The following is a 23,962-nucleotide window of genomic DNA, read 5'->3' as shown; positions in this document are numbered from 1 at the left end:
GATCCTTGGGAGCCATGGATTTCTATAAGGGCCACAGATTAATGGCTCAATTTTTAACTAGATGATGGAGCACCATTATGATTTGGTCATCTGTGGGACAAGGGGGAATAGGTTTCCCTAGATGGAGCAGCTGGTTTCATGTTCCCGGTAGATGAGGGTGGAATAGGTTTCCCTGGATGTTGCAGGGGGTCGGGTGCCTCCAGTATGTGGAAAGATAGGGATGCACACCAGCCTATTCTATGGGTGGTGTAGCTGGTAGGGGCTGGTAAGAACGGGCGCTGCCTACACGACTATTATTGTGGCAACTGCCTGGACTATGGCAACGTTAGGTACGATCAAGGTTCTATCTGGTGTCCTGGTTTAAATAAAAATGTTCAGGGGGAGTCTGTCATTCAGTCCTTGTGGCTTGCTTGAGCCCAAGAGATGGATCCTCTTTTTTTTTCTCTGCGCAGGAGAGCCCCTGCTCGATCCCCGCCTTGTCTTGATGTTGGAATTTGATCAATGATCATATGCTTCAAGTCTGATAGTTTATGCCCCCTCTCGCCGAAGTGCCCGGCTATGGGTTGGTCTGAGACCTTCCTGCTCAGTGCAATTTTAATTGCCGACCGGTGCTGTGCCATTCTTTCCCGCGCAGAACACTTCGTCTTGCCGACATACAGTAGCTGGCATAGGCACGTGATGTAATATACCACATAGGTGGACAGTCAATTTAATATTTGTGTGATGGAAAATTTGTTCTGTCTAGCTGAGTCTTGAAATGTGCTACCCGTTATCATGTGAGCATAGTACATTTAGGGCACTTGTAACAACCTGGGGGGCAATATAGGAAGCTGGTTTTGTGCGTGGAATCGTTGAAGTCTGAGATGTCAGTGTGTACAACGTGGCTCTTGATGTTTTTTCCTCGCGAGTAGCACATCATGGGTCTTGAATTTTTAAGACCCGGTAACTCCCTTTTGGTGGTGATGATGGGCCATAGCCCTATTTTGAGGCTCTTGTTAGCACTGGACTGGAGGTGTTCAAATGCGATGTGCAAGGAATGATAGAATCCTGGACTTTCTTTTTGGGAGTCATAAGTTCAGAACGGGGAACTTCAGCTTTTTGTTTTTTTCTGTGATCTCATACCCCCTCTCAGAAAATATACACACCATTTTGTCCAGTTCCTGGGGATGCTTCCTGACATCGCTGGTGATGCGTGCTGCCCGGATCATTTGTGATCTCGGTAGTCCACGTTTTAAAGGCCCCCGGATGGTGGCTATTATATCTCAGCAGGGTATTCCTGTCTGTTGGGGTGTTATGATAACGAGTTATCAGGATAGAGGCACAAAACAATGGGTTGGTATGCCAAGCTGCAGTGTACTGAAAAAGGTTGTCACACCCTTAGGTTGGGGAAAGAACAAAAGAGGGGTGTACACCGCGCTAGATTCTTAAAAACAGTTATAACACAATCGGTAAGTATTTTGTGCCAATTATATTCGATTAAAAAATGTAATTATTTAATAACAATGAAAATTAATGAATACTAGTGTTCCTTCTAGGAACCAAATGAGGCAGGGCGCTGGAGGGGCGGACCGGGCACGCCGACGTCACTAGAGGGGGCGTGCCCGGGCCGCCGACGTCACTACAGGGGGCGTGCCCGGGCCGCCGCGTCACTACAGGGGGCGTGCCCGGGCCGCCGCGTCACTACAGGGGGCGTGCCCGGGCCGCCGCGTCACTACAGGGGGCGTGCCGGGCCGCCGCATCACCAAAGGAGGCGTGCCCGGGCCGCCGCATCGCAAATGGGGGGCGTGCCCTGGCCGCCGCATCGCTGAAGGGGGCTTCCCCGGCCATGACTACGTCACTGAGCTGCCGGGACGTAGCCATGGCCGGGCAAGCCCCCTTCAGCGATGTGACGGCCCGGGCACTCCGGCGGAATGTTGGTGTGTAACTTTGATTGGTGAGGGTCTTTCGTTAATCTGTTGAAAGAGATCTAGTAAGGCTTGTTTGCTCCCTGTCCATATGATGAACAAGTCATCAATAAATCTGGTGAACAGTTTGATGTTAGCCGTCGTTTCGTGATTGCCAAAAAACATAGATTGCTCCTCTGCGACCATATATGTGTTTGCAAACGATGGTGAAATGTTGCTCCCCATCGAGCAACCGTTTAGTTGCAAGTAGAACCCATTATCGAAATAAAAAGGCATTCTGTTTGAGAGTTAGACAGAACTATGAATAGATCGATATTGAATGACTGTAGTCCTTCCCTAGTGAGAAATTCTCTCATGGCACGTATTCCAACCTCGTGAGGAATGCTGGTGTAAAGGCTTGTAATATCCAATACCCATAGAATGGTCCCCTCGGGTAGTTGTCCCACCTGTTCCAATTTCAATAGGAAGTCTGTCGTATCCTTAATGAAAGTTGGTTGTTTCATAACCAGTGGTTGGAGGATGCTGTCCAAGAACTGGGAGATGGGCTGGTACAGTGAATTGTTAGCCAATATTATGGGCCTACCTGGTGGTCTTACGAGGCTCTTGTGGATCTTGGGCACTGTGAAAAAGACTGGAACCACAGAGTGTTACTGAGTGAGGGCTGTTTTTAATGAATTGGTAATTAAACCATCACTCACTGCCTGATCTAGAATCCCATCTAGTTCTCTCTTATAAGACTTGGTTGGGTCTGCACTTAATTTCTCATACGTATTGGAATCGGTCAGCTGTAACAGGATCTCATCCCTGTAGTAATCAACATCAAGGATAACAACTCGGCCCCCCTTATCGGCAGGGCGGATAATAATGTTGCGGCAGTTACTGAGGTTTCTCAGGGCCTGCCATTCTTATCTCAACAGGTTGTGATGGCATTTCTTGTTGGCTTAAGAATACTTGTGGACCGATTCATCCATGAGGCAGGCATATGACTTGATAGACGGATTTTGGGAGGGCAGGTCAAACTTGGAACGAGATTTACTGTTGCCACAACTTGCGTGTAAATTGCAGTAGGTCCACTTGCCAATCGAATTCATATTTCATGGTAGAAATGAAAGTCAAGCCCTTGTATAAAACCAGTTTCTCAATATCGGAGAGGTGTCTACTTAAAAGGTTGTATATTACTGATTGAGTTGAGTGTTCCTTCTTGTATACTCCCGAGTTCTGGCCTCCCCTATTGGTGGTTTTCCATATATCTATGTATGTATATGTCTAGTGTCCTGATTGTGTGTCTCTGAAATACTGCCATCTGTTGGCAGCGAGTGAAACTACATCTTTCTCTCTCACACATGCACAAACCCAGAGGCAATCACAAGGTAGCAGACCAGCTTTCGAAGCATTTGCTTTAAGCAGGCTTACGAGTATGTGTGTGTGTGTGTGTGTGTGTGTGTGTGTGTATAGATATCTCTCTAGATAGATAGATAGAGAGAGAGAGAGCGCACTCAGAGGTGTGCTTTGTAAGCTTGCAGTAGGAACGTCCAACCTCTATGTCTGTCTGTTTTACCTAGTTTGTTTTTTCAGTGTTGTCAACATTTGTAAAGCGCAATGGAATCTGCTGCGCTATATAAGAAACTGTAAATAAATAAATATGACTGCATGTACAATGCAATACTATTCCTTTTAGACAGACAAAATAAAAAAGAATTTAGCACATAGTAAAAAAATATCCTTGTTACAGATCTAAAGTTGTAATAGACCCACGTAATAATAATGCTCTATTCTAAAGTCTGCTGTTATTATTTGTGAAAGCACAACGTAACCTTTTTTTTTTGTATTCTCTGTTCTGTGCATTACATGTCAGGAACTGTATTTGTGCTGCAATTCCTGCTTTCTCTCTGCGTTTTGTACAGTGTCACTTACTTTGAGGCAGAGCTTGCAGATGTGGATGGGATGGGAAAAAAAAATAGAATTCATCCAGAATAAAATAAAGTTCAGGGTAACTTCAGTAATATACAGTAGATGGTTTGATGCAAAATTGCATAATAATGTTTGTGGTTACAGGGTCAGTGTCAAGCTGGCCATCCATTAGAACGATTTGGAATCTTCCCAGACACACAATAGATCTTATGTGTGTAATTTCACTTCAGATCTATCGTAAGATCTGCAACTCCAGCATACTGGTCATTAGTAGCATCTTCAGATCTTACGTGCAGCAGGTAAGATCATAGGATCCATCTCCGGGCCTGCGCATCGGATCATAAAGGTACCAAAACACCTCAAGATGTACACAAAAACACACACGAGCTGCCAAAATCGTTCTAATGTATGGCCGGCATTAGAGACTGGGAGCCATTTGTTTCTCCGAAACAGCTGACTGTTACATTGTCTGTTTGGCTCTGTTATTTAAGGAATGCATTTAAAAAAAAACATTCGTAATTGCAGCATAACAAAACCGCATTCATTGTTCAAATAAACCTAAAACTATAAATCAAGCATGTGGTAGAAAGTGGAAGAGGTATGTAAGAAATGTGCAAGTAATGGATGGTATAATTAAGAAAGATGAATGTGCTTTTATAGCCTGGTAGTGCTACAAAATCTAGTGCTCTAGAATCCCGTTGAGATATAGTGGTTGAGAAGGAATGCTGAGTTCCTTGTCACCATGAAAATAACTGGGTTACATCCGAGCTGCTCGCACTTTGGAAATGGCTTGTCCATTTCCCCCATGTTTCTGCTTTCAGAAAGTGTTCAAATCTGAACTGCCTGACAGTTCTGCTTGCTATTACCTCCCATTGTCTTTTATCTCCACGGAATCTGACATCTCATCTGTCTAATAAGTTGTCTGGGCTACAGCAGGTGTTCATGTTTCTACATCCCATCCAACTCTAACCGCCATTCACTTCCTCAAAGAAACGTGCATTACATTACAGGAAAACCCCAGCCTGTTAATATTAATAGCTGTAGGTGTGAGCAGAAAAACAAAAGTGGAGGCTTGTAATAGAAAAATAATTTACAGCATCAAAGTACAGACAAAGTGCATCTATATTTAAAAAACGAGTGGCCCTCTTGAAGACTCCAAAGCCATTTAAAAACAATGCACCTTTCAAGTTGGTGATCAGTAGGTGTTCTGTTAAAAGGCATTTTCTGCTTATAGATTAGTAGTTGGCTGTTCCATTTATTCAAGCTGTTACCCCTGCAGATTTATTCATAAGCCACGATTTTCCCTTACCAATTTTCTCCCTGCTTGCCACTCAGTATTTGTTGTATAATTGTTTATTGCTGGGTAGATCAGTATGGGTGTTCCCACCACAACGCCTGGACAAATTGTTAGCCACATTCTGTTTTTTATTTTATTTAATGTGGTGTTTTTGTATTTGTTTTTGTGTAGATAGAAAGTCTGGCTAATTGTAACTGAGGGACCATGACGTGAGCTCCTATAGAGATTCTGCAAATGTTTATTTAGTTAGGGCACTTGTGTGATGTGCTTTTCTTTTTCAGTCCTTACATTTTTTTTTTTTTATGTTCCCTTTGCAGAAGGCGGTTAATAAAGGTGTTTTGCACGTGAGGGTAGTTGTGAAAGGCTTAGGAACCGGAAGAGTGGTAAGTTGTGTTTTTTTGGTTTTTTTTTTTCTGTTTCAGAACCACAGGAAACCAGTTCTCCAGATATGCCTGACATGTTGTTTTTTTTTTTTAATAAGCCTCAGATATTCAATCCTGGATCATGACTGTCTGACTGGCCTTACAGCTGTGACCCTGTCCTGTTCTCGGTCGTCTCGGCAAAGAATTGGCAGGTGGGATTCAATGCCCTGCCTTCCGAGCGCCGGAAAGGGGACGTGGCCACGAGATATATCCAGCTGCGGCCGGAAGCTTGACATTCCACACCAGTTCTCGGCAGAACCGGCCCAACTGCTTCTAGAGTTGGGTCCGTTATGCCGGGATCCCTTTTCAATGCTGTTGGGAAAGACTGCATTGAATATGGCCCCACCGCTATTTCCCCTTTTGGGAATAGCGGAGGGAGATTGAATACCCCCAAAGTATTTGCAAACATTTTATAGACAGTGTCTAAAGATAAAATTAGTTTGTGATGGGCAAAATCCATTATCTCAACAACTTTTGTGTAATTGACAAAAATCTGAATGCTAATTATAACAAATTATAGCTAATTATAACTAATTATAATAATAACATATAACTTATAACAAAAACAAAACAGTGGCAAATGATCTAACATTACTGCCTCTTGGTATTATTGCTTTGGTTGACCTATAAAAGCCTATGGGCTTCTTTCTGCATCTGTGTTGGCCTCAGCTTGTCTGGAAATGGTTTTACCAATCAGGATGGCTCTACTGCATCAAGGGCCAATGCATCATATAAATCTTGGCAGGCCTCTGTTTGGTAGTATGGAAGCTGAAACAAAAGTACCAGATAACTCAGGGCCTATTGCAAGAAACACAATATTTGGTACTTATGTAGTATCTGGGCTGCCGATTTCTAAATCGGGTACATCGCATCGCATCGCATGCGACCATCGGATGCGATGCGATGACCCGATTTTTCCATAGGAATCAATGTTAAAATGGACTGAGTCCATTTTAACATGGAATTCAATGGGAAAAAGGGGTCCTTTTCATACCCCTACTATCCAAGTGGGCATGGAGTTGGATATAAACCTGTGGCGAGCGTAGCGAGCCACCGAGCCCGAAGCGTGGCGAGCGTAGCGAGCCACCGAGCCCGAAGCGTGGCGAGCGTAGCGAGCCCCGCGAGGGGACACAGAATACCGTCCCCTCGCGGGGCTCGCTTCGCTCGCCACGCTTCGGGCTCGGTGGCTCGCTGCGCTCGCCACAGGTTTATATCCAACTCCATGCCCACTTGGATAGTAGGGGTATGAAAAGGACCCCTTTTTCCCATTGAATTCCATGTTAAAATGGACTCAGTCCATTTTAACATTGATTCCTATGGAAAAATCGGGTCATCGCATCCGATGGTCGCATGCGATGCGATGCGATGCGATATCGCATCGCATCGCATCTGATTGTATGCCTTAACTTAAGGCATACAATCAAAAAATCGGCAGCCCAGATACTACATAAGTACCCAATATTTCTGAAGCTTATTACAGAATCGGTGAAAAAATATTTCCTCGGAAGTTAGTTTGACCCTGTTAAAGCATAGTTTTCATAGGTCCCGCAATTACAGTAGCCAAGTCAACAATAACGGTACAGGTAATGTATCTGGTCTAATTATCTTTATGGATAGGAGGCTAGCAGAGGAAGATTTAATTAATAGATTCTGTCAGGCAAGAAGGAGAATTAATTTAGACGATTTGTAACTCAAATACAGTTGTACAGAGAACAAAGTAGTAGTATACTTGTTCCACCTGAACCAGGAGATACCATCTTTCCTCAACCAAAGGATGAGCGCAACAAGAATTCTGATTCTGATTGGTCAGGTCCAAATTCGCTACCCTGGCCGATTGGTGGGGGTTTGCGCATGCACGAAAATGCGCATGTGCCAACCCTTGGAGCGAACGCCATTGGCGAGTTTCACACTCGCCAGGGCGTTTGCTCAATGGTGGGCAGGCAGGAAGTGATTGCTGGGTTCCGCCCAGAATTTTATGGGTGCGCCCTCAAAAAATAGTGGGCACACCCATGGAAATGCTTGGGTGGCACCTGAGAATGCTCAGCGCCCACCCCCAATTCAGCAGAAAGCAGCCATCTGGAAAGCAGGTATAGACTTTTCAGACCGAAGGCTGAACAAAATAATTTGATAGTGAGCAACGATCGAATGATTTTTCCTCTGTGCAGCTGCATTTGAGTGGAGATGTAAGCGTACACATGTGCTCACATGCTAGTGCAGGGATTCGCTTGGTGGGGGGGGGGGTAGGGCGTGCATTCGGTGGGGCAGCATTTACCTGATGCCTAGTGAGCAGGTCTGAATCAGGCCAAAAATAAGAAATACGAAGTACAGTAACTGTGCACTTTGGTAAAAACATGTTGCACTGCAGGTGGGGCAGATGTAAAATATGCTGAGACCTTTAGCTTTTATCTAAAGCGAAGTGTAAAATAAAGCTGCCCAGCACTTATGGGCTACATGTAAAAGCAGCCAGTATTTACCCTTCTGGCAAAGAAAAAAAAAATGATGTATCTTCACTTCTTACATTGCAGCATGGTTTGTCCAGGTACACAGTTACAGATGTAGTCACTCTCAATGTGGCTCCGTATTGGAACATATCCCACAATGTGTGCGCCAGCATGTGCGTGCTTCGTGCGTGCACGGCCATTAGGAGAACATCAGCTGCTCTGAGTCGCGGGTCTGACTAGGCAGACAAATACATGCGTGGCTGCAATGGAGGCTCGAGGAGACTGGCTACCTCTGTACTTGCTTTTCTTTATTCCCAAACAGGCCTGACGTTGCATACACTAGATTTGGTACTTGTTTCCTAGCACGGCCACAATCTTGTGGATCGTGTACCTTTAAGTTAAGGTACACGATCCACACGATGGACCCGATTTCCTTTGAAATCAGGTCCATTTTGCCGGCTAAGACACAATATCGGGGGCATCGCGTCGGTCGGGACCATTAACATTGGTCCCGACGCGATGCCCCCGATTTTTCCATAGGCTTCAATGTTAAAATATTTTTTAACATTGAAATCGTGAGAAAATGTGAAAAATGTGAAATGGGCCAATATGACCCATTTCACATTATAGATGTCCCCGTCGTCACCCCACGATAGACGCCAACCCGAAGCGTGGCGAGCGCAGCGGTGCGCGTCCTCCGACCTTTTCATTCCCCTACTATCCACGTCGGTGTGGAGTTGAGAATAGAATAGTGTGGCGAGCGCAGCGAGCCACGGAGCCCGAAGCGTGGCGAGCGCAGCGAGCCCCACGAGGGGACGCGTATAACTTTACAGGTATTCGCGGGGCTCGCTGCGCTCGCCACGCTTCAGGCTCGGTGGCTCGCTGCGCTCGCCACACTATTCTATTCTCAACTCCACGCCGACGTGGATAGTAGGGGAATGAAAAAGTCGGAGGACGCGCACCGCCGCCCCTCGCGGGCTCGCTGCGCTCGCCACGCTTCGGGTTGGCGTCTGTCGTGGGGTGGGGTTTACGCCGTTAAATTTGGGGGGGTTGGGAATATTTTACATTGAATCCAATGTAAAATCGGGTCCCAGGGCGCGATTTTTCAGACACGACCACCCCGATGTAAATCGGGGTGGCCGTGCTAGGAAACAAGTACCCTAGATTTTTAATCAAAAGATAGAGGGCAAAAAAGCTCTTCTGGGTAGGAGCGCTCACGCTAAATGACTCTGTTACATGTAAAACTCAACTACTTTATTATTTCTGTTTAACTTTCATGATACATAACATATAACCTAAATTGTGAAGGAGTAATGTGTGAGGAACAGTTATGTGGTCGGCGCATATAATTTACAAGCAGTGTTAGAGATAAGATGCTGACATATAGACATTTACATTATGATACAAAATATATATATTACAGTTCCCCCACTGACCCAGATGTGTGCGGAACTCTGCAGTTTATTTACTACTAATCCGCTTATAGTGAAAAAATGACGGGGTGAAACGTGTGTGTCTGAGCCGGTGCCTGTTTTTTTGCAAAACACCACTGAACCAGGTTAAAAAGATGCTGAATAGATCAGATTTTGTACAGTACACTTGTTGTTAAGAGACCAAGAAGGTGATCAGCCAATACCCCATTGGTTGGCTGCATTTGTTGGCTAACCTCTTACATACCATTGCCTGCTATTTAAATGCCTGCTTATTGTTTTACAGCAGCCTTCACTGTTTTGAATACCTAATGCATTCATAATGAACTATGTCCTCAACTGTGATCTAAGATTGCTGAATACCAAGGTTGTTCTAAAGTGTAAAATCATTTTCCAATGCTAATTGCAGAAGTTTGTCACTTAATGCAGGACTTTTATGAATAGTATTTGTATGTAGCCAATTAACACAGCCACTGAATTGATAATTAATACTTTTTGTATTGTACTGACTAGACTAGGTTCGTAATATACATGACTTTAGAATGATAAATGCATTTAATCATTTAATGATAAATGTATGATTATTCACTTGTCTCTATGATTTAGGTTGAGGAGTTTTAAATCCACATAAATCATACGTTGTTTTTATCAGTTTATTTTTGAGACCTATTTACTGTATCTCTACTACAATTATGGGGCGGGATGTATTAATGGAAAATGCGGTAAACCCGTTTTCTGGGGGGTATTCAATCTAGGATTCTGACTATCGGAACGTCCCAACAGTCGGAATCCCCTGTTTTTGCAGCACTCAATAGACATTCGACAGGCAGAATTTAATGTTCTGCCGAGTGTCGAAAAGTAGGGTTCTCGGGGGGGAAATGGCCGCGGATTGTCGAAAAACTGCCGTGTATTTGACAATCCGTGGCCGTTTCCGACAAAACGGATCTGATTAGTTTTACAGTCCAGTACTACCTCGGTGCATTCCACCCTGAGGTCCTACTGGGATCCTAAAGGCGATTTGGGACAATTTCACCTGTTTCTGATAGACCGGGTTAAGAAATCGTCACAAATCAGTGTATGACATGCCATCTGGACCACCTTGCATTGGTTTCATTGCAATCGGTTCAGGGGTGTCTGAATGCATAACAGACAGATAATCAGATCAATGAATCTCTTATATATTTGGCTACATGTGTCAATCATCCTGAGAGTGTGTGTATAACGCTGGACAGGGTCACACATGAAACTCCACCCCCCACCTAGCCTTATACACACACACCACACATAATACACACACACATGTAGCCTAATATATAAGAGATAATACACACATATTGGCCCCTGCCTGCCTGCCTGCACTACACCCCCCGCAATACCACACACCTATAATACTCACAGGCACATGTAGCTCAGCCAGCGTCGATGGGGGCGGAAGGGAGTGCAGTTAATAAATTAATTCTGCGCAGCTGCAGATCTGTGGTGCTGACATAGCAGCCTCTGGCAGCCAGGGGGAGCAGCTCTGCCTCCTCTCAGGCTGACCTCGAGTCGCAGACAGAGTCACATGGTCACAGCCTGAGAGGAGAGAAGCATGATGCAGCTGTGACTCGGCAGAGCTACCTCCTCCTTTATAGTAAAGCTCTAGGCTGGCTGTAGCTCCTCTCAGGCATTTCCAATCTGCCGCTGGCCGGGTGAAGCAAGACTGCCCTGTGAGTGTCAGGCGCCACAGGTATGTCACATGTGGGAGGTGGGATGCCAGCAAGTCTGGGGAAGGAGGGGGAGAGAAGGAGGTTAGGGGGGGGACCACAAGGCAGCAGCAACCCGCACTCCCCCCCCCCCGTCCTGCACACCCACCCCTGGCACACACACACCACCACCACCCCCCCCCCCCCCGCCTGCACACCCCACCATCCTGCACACCCACCCCTGGCACACACACACACCCCCGCCTGCACACAGCAGCAGGGTCACCGGGCAGACACACACAGGTGTACTCATTACTCACTGACACACTTCCCAGGTCACCGCGCAGACACACAGTTGTACTCATTACCCACTAACATAATTCCCAGGTCACCGCGCAGACACACAGGTGTACTCTTAACTCACTGACACACTTCCCAGGTCACAGCGTAGACACACAGGTGTACTCATTAACATACTTCCCAGGTCACCGCGCAGACACACAGGTGTACTCATTACTCACTAACATACTTCCCAGGTCACCGCGCAGACACACAAGTGTACTCATTACTCACTGACACACTTCCCAGGTCACAGCGCAGACACACAGGTGTAATTACTCACGGACACTTCCGAGGTTACAGCGCAGACACAGGTGTACTCATTACTCACTGACACACTTCCCTCATCACTGCGCAGACACACAGGTGTACTCATTACTCACTGACACTTCCCATGTTACCACGCAGACATACAAGTGTACTCATTACTCACTGACACTTCCCAGGTCACCATGCAGACACACAGGTGTACTCATTACTCACTGTCACTTCCCAGGTCACCGCGCAGACACACAGGTGTACTCATTACTCACTGACACACTTCCCAGATCACTTTGCAGACACACAGGTGTACTCATTACTCACTGACACTTCCCTCATCACTGCGCAGACACACAGGTGTACTCATTACTCACTGACACACTTCCCTCATCACTGCGCAGACACACAGGTGTACTCATTACTCACTGACACTTCCCAGGTCACCACGCAGACACACATGTGTACTCATTACTCACTGACACTTCCCATGTCACCACGCAGACATACAAGTGTACTCATTACTCACTGACACTTCCCAGGTCACCATGCAGACACACAGGTGTACTCATTACTCACTGACACACTTCCCACGTCACCGCACAGACACACAGGTGTACTCATTACTCACTGACACACTTCCCAGGTCAACACGCAGACACACAGGTGTACTCATTACTCACTGACACTTCCCATGTCACCACGCAGACATACAAGTGTACTCATTACTCACTGACACTTCCCAGGTCACCATGCAGACACACAGGTGTACTCATTACTCACTGTCACTTCCCAGGTCACCGCACAGACACACAGGTGTACTCATTACTCACTGACACACTTCCCAGGTCAACACGCAGACACACAGGTGTACTCATTACTCACTGACACACTTCCCAGGTCAACACGCAGACACACCACCAAAATCCCTAACCCAACACACCCCTTCCCGCCAATACCATCCGCCCCACCCAAAATTAAACACATTCATCCACAAATAACAAACATAATTCACATTAAAATATATTTATAATTTTAATGGGGCGTAGCCCCTTACAACGGTGTGAAGAGTGCCCGTAGGGCGCGATGAAACACCTAGTATATATCTATATATATATATCGTACAATATCTCTAGAATTTGCGCTATACTAGATCGGTCGCTTGATAACACTAGATCCCCTACTAGAGGGACTCCAACGCCAATATACAAAACAATAGTGTTATATAGCGCCCTTACACAATTTACTAGGTGATTTCTGTCTTTCCTTTACTTTATAAGACCATAATCAACATAAACATTTTTCAGATATAAAACATTTATTTAAAACAAAACTTTTTCTTGAAATTGAATCTTGTATCGGAAGTAATTTCTTTAGATTATGGATCACAACAGATACCCGACTCGTTTCGTCCCTTTATGAGACTACATCAGGGGTGTTTATACTTTTTGGTTTATACGTTTAGTACCATTAGTGGATAAATTGTAATCTATAATCTCTTCTCCTTACAATACTTTAGTTTGAAGGTGTGCTTATACTTAAAATTATTCTCATATGTATAAACATAGAGGGTAGCCTCCAATTCACTTGGTGTTTGGACACAGGAGAGCACACACATACAGGAGCTGAGTCATCTATTGGATCAAATTTTTTGCTTTAATTATAAGGGGACCATTTATTCACTTTGGAGCCTACCCTCTATGTTTATACATATGAGAATGTTTTTAAGTATAAGCACACCTTCAAACTAAAGTATTGTAAGGAGAAGAGATTATAGATTACAGTTTATCCACTAATGGTACTTATGGAGCCATAAGAAAAAAAGGCATTGATTAAATACAGGCAGCCTTAAAGTATCAATCATAGTAAAGGACCTAGGCCCATACTTGGACTGATATCTCAGTACAGTTTTGTGATAAAATAAAGATCTGTTTAAAAAGTATAAACACCCCTGATGAAGTCTCATAATGAGACAAAAACGCGTTGGGTATCTGTTGTGAATCATAATCTAAAGAAATTACTTCCGATACAAGATTCAATTTCAAGAAAAAGTTGGATGTTCGCCATTGCATTGAATACTCCCCTATGTATTTAAGGGATAGCAGATGCCTAAACAAGATTTTAAGCTGCCCAACTGCTTTCTGGCTGATGCTATGCTAGAAATCATAGTTCGTTAGCTTTTAACATACTTTGCACAATGCATTCCCTGTTTTTAATATAAAGTTCTGGAAGGAAATGAATAGTATGTCTGTCTGTATATACACATCTATTATTTCTCTTATTTTTTGTATTATATCAATTTGCTTATTCCCACCTGTTATCTGTCTTCCCTTCACTGGAGCTGATTTATTTTCTATCACAGCTGTATAATTCCTGCTGAGAGAGACATGAGTTGTGTGAAAACATGCCCATCCCATTCCTCTCACTCACACACCGCAATACAGACAGGTAGAGGAATAAACTGTCTGAGCAAAGTTACGGCCCCCCATACACTATGCCACAAGTTCTCAAACTCCATCCTCAAACTATAATCCAGAACTAATGGTTTCCCCTACAGCAGTGGTTCCCAAAGTGTGCATACTGTACGCAGGCTAGGGTGCTGCAGGTTGGTGGACAAAGCCAGTGCTAGTGGTGGCCAATCATGAAACATGGACAATCCAAAGCACAGCCCTGACCACCTCCTCATAACTAATGCTAAAGATGACCGATAAACAAATGTTACAAACTTTTTGTATTTCTCACACAATCTTTTTAATGTTAAAACAAAACTGTTGACATAAATTACAAACCATCACTAATGGTGCTCAAAATGTTTACCCTTCTTCAATTACATTTCAGTGTACAATTCATGTTTAACCATTCACCTTAGTCCCTGACCCCATAGAGCTTACAGCCTAAACCCTGAGGAGTCTCTGTACTTAACCTTGAAAAGTGATAAAGTGGATGGAGATTAAATAACTAACCAGCTCCTAACTGTAATTTAAAACCATAAGAGCTGATTGGCTGGTACATTCACTAAGGCTTAGTACATAGACCCCTAAGTTCTCTACCATGTAAACCCTTGAACATTTTGGACTGTAGGAGCATACCCACACAAACATGGGAAGTACAGTACATCTAAACGTCACATTGTGATACTACTTGTCAGTAATGCCAATTTGTGTTGCATTATGCCTGCTGTTGCCCTTTTGTGGTGGCGAATGTGAGATTGGTGTATAGAAAGGAGAACTTTCTTGTAAACTTAATTCGGTCCCATGTACTCGGAGGTTAAAAACAGTCGATCTGCTCATACAGGGACCTGTTCAGTTGTGTGTCTAGAAATGAATTAATCAATGTACGTGGGCAGCTTAAGAATTGTTGTTCTGTGTTGTTAAAAAAAAAATTAAGTCCTATAAACCAAACATGAAACCCAAGAAACAAATGAACCCGTAGAGCACTTGTTTGATGCCCACATTTAGACATCCGTTTAATGCATTTAAGGAGTTGCTGCGGTTTAAAAGGAACACATGTAATAATGCAGATAAACACCCCCCTAACATTAAGTCAAATATCCACAACCTTTTTCATCCATGCTGGGGGACACTGCGTGGTGACTGTGGACAGAGCAGCTAACCAGGAGGGAAGGCACTAAAGAGTTAAAGAAAACTACATCTTCCTTTTTAACAAATTTCACGTAGATTTTCATCTCTTTATTCACTTATCTATCTTTTAATATTTCACCACATCAAGGAAATCAGGTCTCCTCTCTATATGGAACCTTTTTACAAGAATAACATTAAAAGTAAATTTTTACAAGTAAAATTATTAGATCCTTAGTGCACCCTAAGATACTTCTTGTCTCTGTGGGTGTTTACATCTATACTGTCCCACCCCCCATGAGATTATTATTTGTTTGCCTTTAAAGCAAGGTACAGGTTTACTTAGTATAGCTTTTAAGCTTCATTTATTTTTTTTCATTGCTTCTCAGGCCCTGCTGGCAGGGCTACGACACTAGGCAAATCAGCAGTTAGTTTAGGGCTCTATTTTCCACTCTACCACACTTCCCAGGGGTGAGTCAGGATTCACTAACTAGGGAGTGTTCTGGGCCCTACCTCATATAGAAAGATTATTGAAGTCTACTGCTGGAAGTTGCTTTGCTGCATCCCTTGTGTACCTCCCGGTAAACTGCTCCTGCTGCACTCACGTGACCTTAGAGAGAGGAGAGAGATCCGCTTCCCTGACCTGAATCTGTTCAGCAGGCCACCACTACCAGAGCAGAGTGTCCTGCACTTGGGCACCATTTCCTTGGCCTCCCAGTTTGCATTTCACATGACTCCTCACCCAATCCACCTTGGTGGGTTTTACTCTGCAGGACGGATGTTGAGGTGCCGTTATCCACAGCGAGACTCAATGGATGAACCTTTATCTCTATCCATGCACTCTTTGTAGGCTAATGGGTATTATAGTATCTCTCACTTCTTTTTACCCCACAATATAACTACTTTCAGTAGTTAACCAAATAGTCAGAAACTGCATGTAATTGTTTTATCAATAGTCCTTTGGTGTTTGGTAACACATGTGCTGCAAATATTTGCTACATTGTAATGGGTCATTACATGAAAATGTCCTTTTCATGCAACGTTTGTTACCAGTGTTCATGGTAAGCTTTGCATCAAAAGTAAAGCATATGTACCACACAAACAACATTTACTTTGCACAACATAATCAAAACACATGTAGATAACTGGAATATCATAGTAAAACATGTTTTTCCCTTTTTTTTCCAGCATGCCATCAAAGGGTTAACCATGGGAGGACTGGAAGTGATATCCATTACAGACAACACTCCTGTCCCACACAATGGCTGCCGTCCACGCAAAGCTCGCAGATTGTAAACAAGATTGCTGTGGTAAAAGATGAAGTGTACCCTGTGGAGATTCCAAACAGACATTCTGAATATAAGAAATTGTAATTTCCTCCATAGGGTTTCTCCCTGATGTGCTACACAGCAACGTGGGGGTGGTGGGGGGGAGTTGCTTTGTTTTTTTATAGTCTGGCTTTTGAGACACCCCTATGGAATGGTTAGTCGTTGCTTCAAGAAGAAGCAGGAGAAATCCTATTTTTGTCAAGGCACCTTCTGTTTTTGCTTTTAAGATGCTTCTAATAAAATGTCGTAATTGTTTTTCAGAATGTCAGAAAATATCAGAGCTCGCCTTTTTTGTGTATTAAAAGCCTCACTCGCTTTACTATTGTTCTGTGTCCTTGAACATTATACTGTATGATAATTTTGTCTTCTCTTCAAAAGTTACACATAATAAACCTCACTCTGTAGGACATTGTTTTTACAGACAATAGGTGATTCCTTGGCAACTCGCTGAAGAGAAATCCGTGTAAATAGCACTAAAGAAAAAAAATCTCATTGTGAAAAGTAAAATCTCCATTTGTTTCAAATTATCATTTTGACTAATTTGTGTCACTTTCCTCAAGCTGTTGCATTATGGTAGATTCTTCACCAGTTCAGACTCTAAATATATATGAGCATACAAAACATTAGTCATCTAACCCAATATAATAACAAAAATAAAATCACTGTACATCCCTCTGATCTGATTCTATTACCGTTTAGTGCTTGCATAGCCTATGTCTGGCAGTTTAGTGTCAAGAAGAAAGTTACAACACATGGCACAGTCTTGGACACACGGGGTGCCGGGTGCCCCATGCTGACCGAGCTGTCTAAGCACACATGCGATGCACTTGCGATGTACTGGGCGATCTGTGCGGAGCAGTGTTTTGTCTATGCTTTTAGTCCAAACACTGTGATGTAAGCAGGATAGACAGCGCATGCACGCTCTTTCTCCTGAGGATGGCAAAGCGCAGGACCGTGGGGGACTGTGCATAGTCCTCGCTATAGGGCATAAACACAGAGCGATGCTGCTTAGGTTCTAAGCATCACAGCTTGCAGGGTCGGTATTCAACTGACCCCCTGCACACGCCGTTTCACCCTCGCTAGGTTTTTGGAGTAAGGGGGAAACGGCGTATATGGCCGCTAAAACACAGAGGCTTGCGGCTAAATGCAGTGGGCTCCCTGCATTAGCGAGGATTTCCCTGGCGCGGTGAATAGGGTGAGCAGCTGATGGGGTTAAATGGCGAGGATCTCTTGTTTTTGGAGATCTCCACCATTTAACCCCCTCGGCCGCATTAAATACACCCCTATATAGCTAACTCAAAAATCAGGGGAAATACAATGAAAATATGTTTTTGCAGTAGACTTTTTATTATTTCAGAAAAAAAAAAGTTTTTAGGTAGATTTTCTAATAAAAACAAACAAACCTTGTTTTGTATCCTGTGACGAAAATGGTGTGGACCTTTCTGTTTTTAAGAAAGAAAAGACTCAACCCCTTCAGTGGTGTTTTTTTTTTTTTTTAAGTAGCGTTCCCCACTAGGGGAGTTTTTTAGGGGGAGAGCTTCCTAAAAAAAAACACCACTGTCAGCCACTGCCCTGCCCCCGGCAACCTAGCGTGTCACAGACTTCACTGTCACATAACAGCCGGGGGGAAGAGGATGCGCTGCCGCGATACAGCGTCAATCACGAGAATTTTCCAGTCTTGCCAGTCTGTGCACTGGAAAATTCTCGGGATTACCACTGAAGGGGTTAATTGAAGATTTTATTTATACGGGTTACAGTATATTTTCAAAGGCAATATTTCAATATAAAATATTGAACAAACAACCTACAGAATTTCATTTTAACTGAAAATAGATCATGTTACAGTGTTGTCATGGAAACATGTTCCCCAATCCTTGAACGTAGTTTTACTGGCTCAGCAAATATGCTGCCAACAGCCTCGTTTGCATTTAAGGTCCTCCTCTATAAAATACATAAATGCGAACTAATATATACCTACTTGCCAATTTAATTATATAATAATTATATAGACATCGTAAGCTAAACCGTATTCCAAATACATGGCTGTGATACCTAGTAGGTGGAGATGCAAAATAAGAAAAACTTTTGACCCTACTGGACAAAAATATTACAATGCACCATATTTATAGGTTTTATTTATTTATTGTTACATTAAATCCATTCAAGTTCAGGGAATAATCTGAAATTGTATTAGTGGTTAAACTGCTAGATGTTTAAAAAAAAAAACTAAAATAAAAGTTTATGTTGGCAAATTATTAAATAGATATAAATTTCAGAATTCTACTGTAAATATATTTTTCAGGAGACAAGTAATGGCTTATGATCTGGTCAGTAACAAAAAAGTGGCCTTATTGGGCCATAAAGTCCGTAGACTACTGAAGACCGGAATAAAGTTTTTATGGACTGATGAGTCTAAAGTTGAACTCATTGGTTGATCAGTATTTTTGTACATCCTTGACTAGGGGAAATAATGGCACCCCAGTTCTTTGGGTTTATTTATAGCGTATCACATTCTGTCATTTTTAAGCCTAAAATTGCACTTGGCATTAAGTGTTGCCCATTGAACAGATGGTGTCCTTCCCAGAGTCCCAGTGGTTAGCAGCCTCTTCTTATCCTCCAACGTGTTTTGACTTTAGGGGCATATGTAATGGCATCGGAGTTCACTGGAGGTGTTGGATGCTGGCCGAACTCTTGAGTTGTTCATTTTTTGTTCATTTTTTAAGTGGCAATCATAGTAGGAAATATGCCATGAGTGTAGTTATATCTGCAAGACACGGCTACTTAGATTCAATTTTTTTATTTAATTTTGTTAAAAATATATATTTTATGGCCAGTTTTGGTTCTATGCTACTTCAGACTACATTGAGACATAAAATTGTAGAAACCTCTGTGAAGAAAAGGGTTCCAAAATTTTTGATCAATAGTGTAGTACTACGAAAATTACTTAGGTTTTCAATTTATCAGATCTGTTCCTCTCATGTGTAAAGGCATGCAGGCATTTTGTGGACTTGTCAAACAACCAGCCCCTAAAATGACACAACTAAGATGGTGACATAAACAAGTTTAGACATGGCTGAACATTCAGTTTTGTGTTCAACCTTCCACTTAATAATATTCTCACAAATCTAAAATGTTTGTAACTTGAAAAAATGACAAAGTATTACATACTGTACAGTAGGAGTTTAATCACATTACAAAACAAGATTAATATAAACATAAAAACATTGAATTTGGTGGCAGATAAGAACATTTTTCAGGTTACCTTATTAAAGCGGCAATATTTCTTGAAGTAAGTCCAGCTGTTGTGTCCCAGGTCCATACAGTATATCCAGGCAGTATAGGTTGTACATGTCATTGTCATAGCCCTTGTACTTTGGTGAACTTCCAGATCTACGTAAGCAGAAACAGATCACACCAGCAAATCATACATCCGCATTTTACCCTATATGCATCTTACAAAACTGTCCTCATGTTCCAAGCAAACTTTTTTCTAATATCCACAGACTCCTAACCAGTGACACCTCTGCCACATATACTTACCTGTACCACCTCACCTTCCTCCTTCACAGTCCAAAATGTTGGCAACTAATTTACAGATACAATATGTACCATTCAATAGATTATCCACTCATGCCACACCTTCTATGCCCTGCCCATCTTATGCAATTCCAAATCCACCTTTATTGATCTCCCCCTACGTAACACTGATGAAGGTGTAAATGTAATAGCTTACAAATTGCAGGCAACCATTCTTTACAATGTTGTAAAGTAGTATTCATTTGTAAGTCAAATTGATTTTGACTTCTCCATGTCCTGAGGTTTACTGAATAAATATTTGCAAATTCTTCATCGTGCCTCTTAAGTGGCTTGTTAATATTTGACATTGCAGAAGATTTTTTTATGGCTGAAATTCCAAGCTAGTAGCCTTTCCTAGCATTAGAATCTGCTGCGCTATATAAGAAACTGTAAAATAAATAATAAATTAGCCAAGCATGATGCACTATGGGGGTTATTCAGATTCACTCAGAAAGGCACAAACAATGTCTATGACTAGGTGTCATTTTTGCGTTGCAATGCTGTCGGTCAAGAATGTGCAATTGCTGACATCTTTTGCTTGTAGCTATGACCGTACTTTTTCTGTTTTGGACAATATACTTTTGTTTAAATCCTTTTGACTGATAGATTCACATTTGGTTAACAATGTCTTGTTGCTCCCAGTTACGTATACCAGCAGTCTTTTCTGTAACACTGTGTAAATTCATCTTAGCTATAGCATTACTTGTTTTGCATAGGATTCACATTCTTTTGCTTGCAATCAAATGCACTTTAACTTATCTTGGGAGGCTTAATGGAAAAAAGGCACATGTACAGTACATGGATTTGATATTTTTATTTAGTGTCTACTCCATTAACTTCTACCATAGTGGCATATGATTATTTGTCACCAGGAAAAAATGCAAATCCCTGAGTTTTTCCACTTTTTGTCAGTGGAGGTAACACTCTCCCATTTAGTAGATCACCTCCGTCCGGGTTGGGGCATAAGTGAGCCCTGAATGGAAAGCACCAAATGGTAGCCGTTTGTCATAGAAAGACTCTGGGTCTGGAGACTGGTCCCAGTCCAATGGGTGGAATGGTGGCAAGGTAGAACTGGATGGGAATTTATCCTCTGGTCCACCGGGACTTTATGGACACCTTGGATAAAAATACTACCATTGGTAACTAGGAGACGTTATAGGAACGGACCCATCAGTCAGTGGACCCTACAAATACGGTACCGTATGAGCTGGATAAAATTGAACTATCCCTCTATTTTTTATCTAATGCCCCTTTTTTCACAATAAGGAATGTCATATGTTTTTTAATAAATGATTGTTATATTTTTACCCAATTGGCACTTTTAATAACTTGTTTATAAGTGTATTGTTTAGCACGGTGTAACCCCTTTCCTCTTTGTCTAGAAGGAGGCTGACTACCCCCTTTCTCTCACCGAAGCTTGACAAGGTACTTCATATAATTTGCGCCCCCACATTAGTTGGTAACCTGTTACCTACTACCCCCTACTCACTGTCAGAGGACTGAGTGAAAACACATCAAGGTATCTTTGTCTCCTTTGAGAACAAAGTGATGAAAAACGTGTTGTTTTTTTAAATGAATAAAAGTTTTATTATATATAAAAAGTTAAAAACCGGGAGAAAAATAAAAACATGTAGCCAAACGAGCGTGGTATAGGAAATTTTTTGGTGGTTCCGTCAATCCTTTTTTTCAGATGCATGAAACACAATACAGACAGTGCTGAATCAAGTGTGGGGGGAACTTACCTTATTCCAACTGACTCTGGATGGGGTCTAAGTTGCTGCTCTATGCCGACATGTTTTGAGACTGAGTCTCTTTTTCAAGGCTGTTTATAACGTGGATCAGGAGGCCATATTTAAAGAGATGTGACACCATTCATCTAGTGAAATCCTCATTTATTTAACATAGGCACCTTCAAAATTCTGTTATACCCAGGATTCAAACCCATCACCTTTCACATTAAAATCCAGCACCTTACACATGCAGCTATGTGCTCCTGCAAAGCAAGCTTTTATTCTAACTATATTAATCTACTTGTGAGTGTCAGGCGCAATATACTGTATGAAAAGAGAATCAGAATTGCAGCTGATCAGTTTTAGGTGTGTATATATATATATATATATATATATATATATATATATATATGTGTATGTATACACCTAAAACTGTAGTGTGTGGCCACACTACATTGATCTGCCTTGTGCAGGGGTAGCCAACTCCAGTCCTTGAGAGCTACCAACAGTTCATGTTTTCCAGCTCACCTTGCAGGTACACAGGTGCACTCATTACTGACTAACACATTTTAAAAGATCCACAGGTGGAGCTAAATGCTTAAAGGCAAAAAATTAACACAAGGTTAATTTGGAGCGCTAATCCTGTGCTTTCCCCCCAAGATAAGCAGCTGCTACAAAAGGGAGTAGTCAGCTCCCTAATAGAAAAAAAAAACAAGAAAAAAGGTAAAGAGCAGCGCTAAAAATTAGTCTTGCAAATGAATCAAAATTGTAACAATTTTTAATGGCACAGATGGGGTATTAAGAACAATTAAAAACAAATTATCAATGATAAATCACCTCATGTGGTGGTGTGACCTGCACTGGACCAGGCATGTGTCCCTTGTTGAAGATCCTTGGAGTAACCAATTGTTTTTGAAGCCGCTGGAAGTGTTATCCTGATGGTATTAGGGCAAAGTGTACCCAAGTCCAGAAAGCCTCAACGATTTATGCGGTCAATACCAAAAAGATGGTAAAGGTCTTCCAAGGTGGTGGGGCTCTCTGATCCAGATGAGTGAGCAGGTGGGTCCAATCCTCAAGGTGAAAAGGGGGAGTCCAAATGGCCCAACGCGTTTTGCTGAACGCACTGTCAGCTTTATCAAGGAGCTAAATACTTCACTTGTGATTCTGTGACGTGACATGGAAACGTTAACTGTTGGTAGCTCTCGAGGAGTTGGCTACCCCTGGCCCGGGGGTGCCAGCAGGGGACCGGGTATATTTACTACACCCGATCATGCATATGTAATGATCGGGTGAATTGAATATATTAATATCTAATGAGCGGCTCGGCTCCGGCCCCTTGCTGGCTGGTCTGTGTAAAAAAAAATATATATATTTTTTTAAATTAAATATATATTCATGTGCTTACAGCACATGAATAAAAATAGCATGCCCCTCCTCAGAATAAAATTCCTGATTTTTTGACACCAAATGTAAAAAAACAAAACACTTTATTTTAAAAGTTCACATTCCACTTCACTATAAAAAGATAGCGATTGCTACTCGGTGAATCATGGCGAAAAAAACCTTGAAATGTATTCGCCATCTGGTCATTGAATAGGGTGATTCACCGCTTTAGTCAAAAATTCGCCTTACAGCACAAAATCGCCATAAAAACATGGCGAATCAGCCTCATTGAATACCGCCCAGTGTGTACACTATATCTTTGTGTGCTAGGTTCAAGTCCTGTGTATGACTGCTAATACATTTGTGATTTCAAATAAAGGATAATGTAACTGAATGACAGAGCAAGTTGGGGGCATAATTGTGGTATAAGAGGTTTAATGTACAAAATAATTTTATTGGAGTGTTCCAAAAGTATGTGTTCTATAAATGTATGCAGGACTGTAGAGAGCTGGGACAGTTTTGGATACTCTTTGGGCATGGCCTAATCAGAGGTGTGACCAGGTATCCTTAGAAAAAGGTAGGAAAAAAGTATTTGTGGGACTGTATTAGAGGGGGCACTGTGAGCTCAGCGAGGGGAAATCTAGTGGGGGGGGGGGGGGGAAATCAGTGTCCCTTTTTGAAAA

General features: G+C 42.5%; 2 protein-coding genes across 2 annotated transcripts in view; one reads left to right on the top strand and one right to left on the bottom strand.

The window, feature by feature from the left end:
• Window positions 1-16,909, top strand: part of MRPS11 (mitochondrial ribosomal protein S11) — a 48,768-nt gene extending 31,859 nt beyond the window's left edge. Inside the window, exons 5-6 of the mRNA XM_083184201.1 lie at window positions 5,430-5,495; window positions 16,451-16,909. Coding sequence (XP_083040327.1) covers window positions 5,430-5,495; window positions 16,451-16,558 — 174 coding nt within the window. The 3' untranslated portion in view covers window positions 16,559-16,909. The remainder of the gene's footprint in view (window positions 1-5,429; window positions 5,496-16,450) is intronic.
• Window positions 16,910-19,841: 2,932 nt separating this feature from the next.
• The window catches only part of DET1 (DET1 partner of COP1 E3 ubiquitin ligase), a 155,538-nt gene continuing 151,417 nt past the window's right edge, over window positions 19,842-23,962 (bottom strand). The window contains exon 5 of the mRNA XM_083184198.1: window positions 19,842-19,980. Within this exon, the coding sequence (XP_083040324.1) occupies window positions 19,857-19,980 (124 nt within the window). The 3' untranslated portion in view covers window positions 19,842-19,856. The remainder of the gene's footprint in view (window positions 19,981-23,962) is intronic.

Source organism: Crinia signifera, chromosome 4 (assembly GCF_055691185.1).
Source record: "Crinia signifera chromosome 4, ASM5569118v1, whole genome shotgun sequence".
Taxonomy (NCBI): Eukaryota; Metazoa; Chordata; class Amphibia; order Anura; family Myobatrachidae; genus Crinia; species Crinia signifera.
This window is presented reverse-complemented; position numbering and strand designations above follow the sequence as displayed.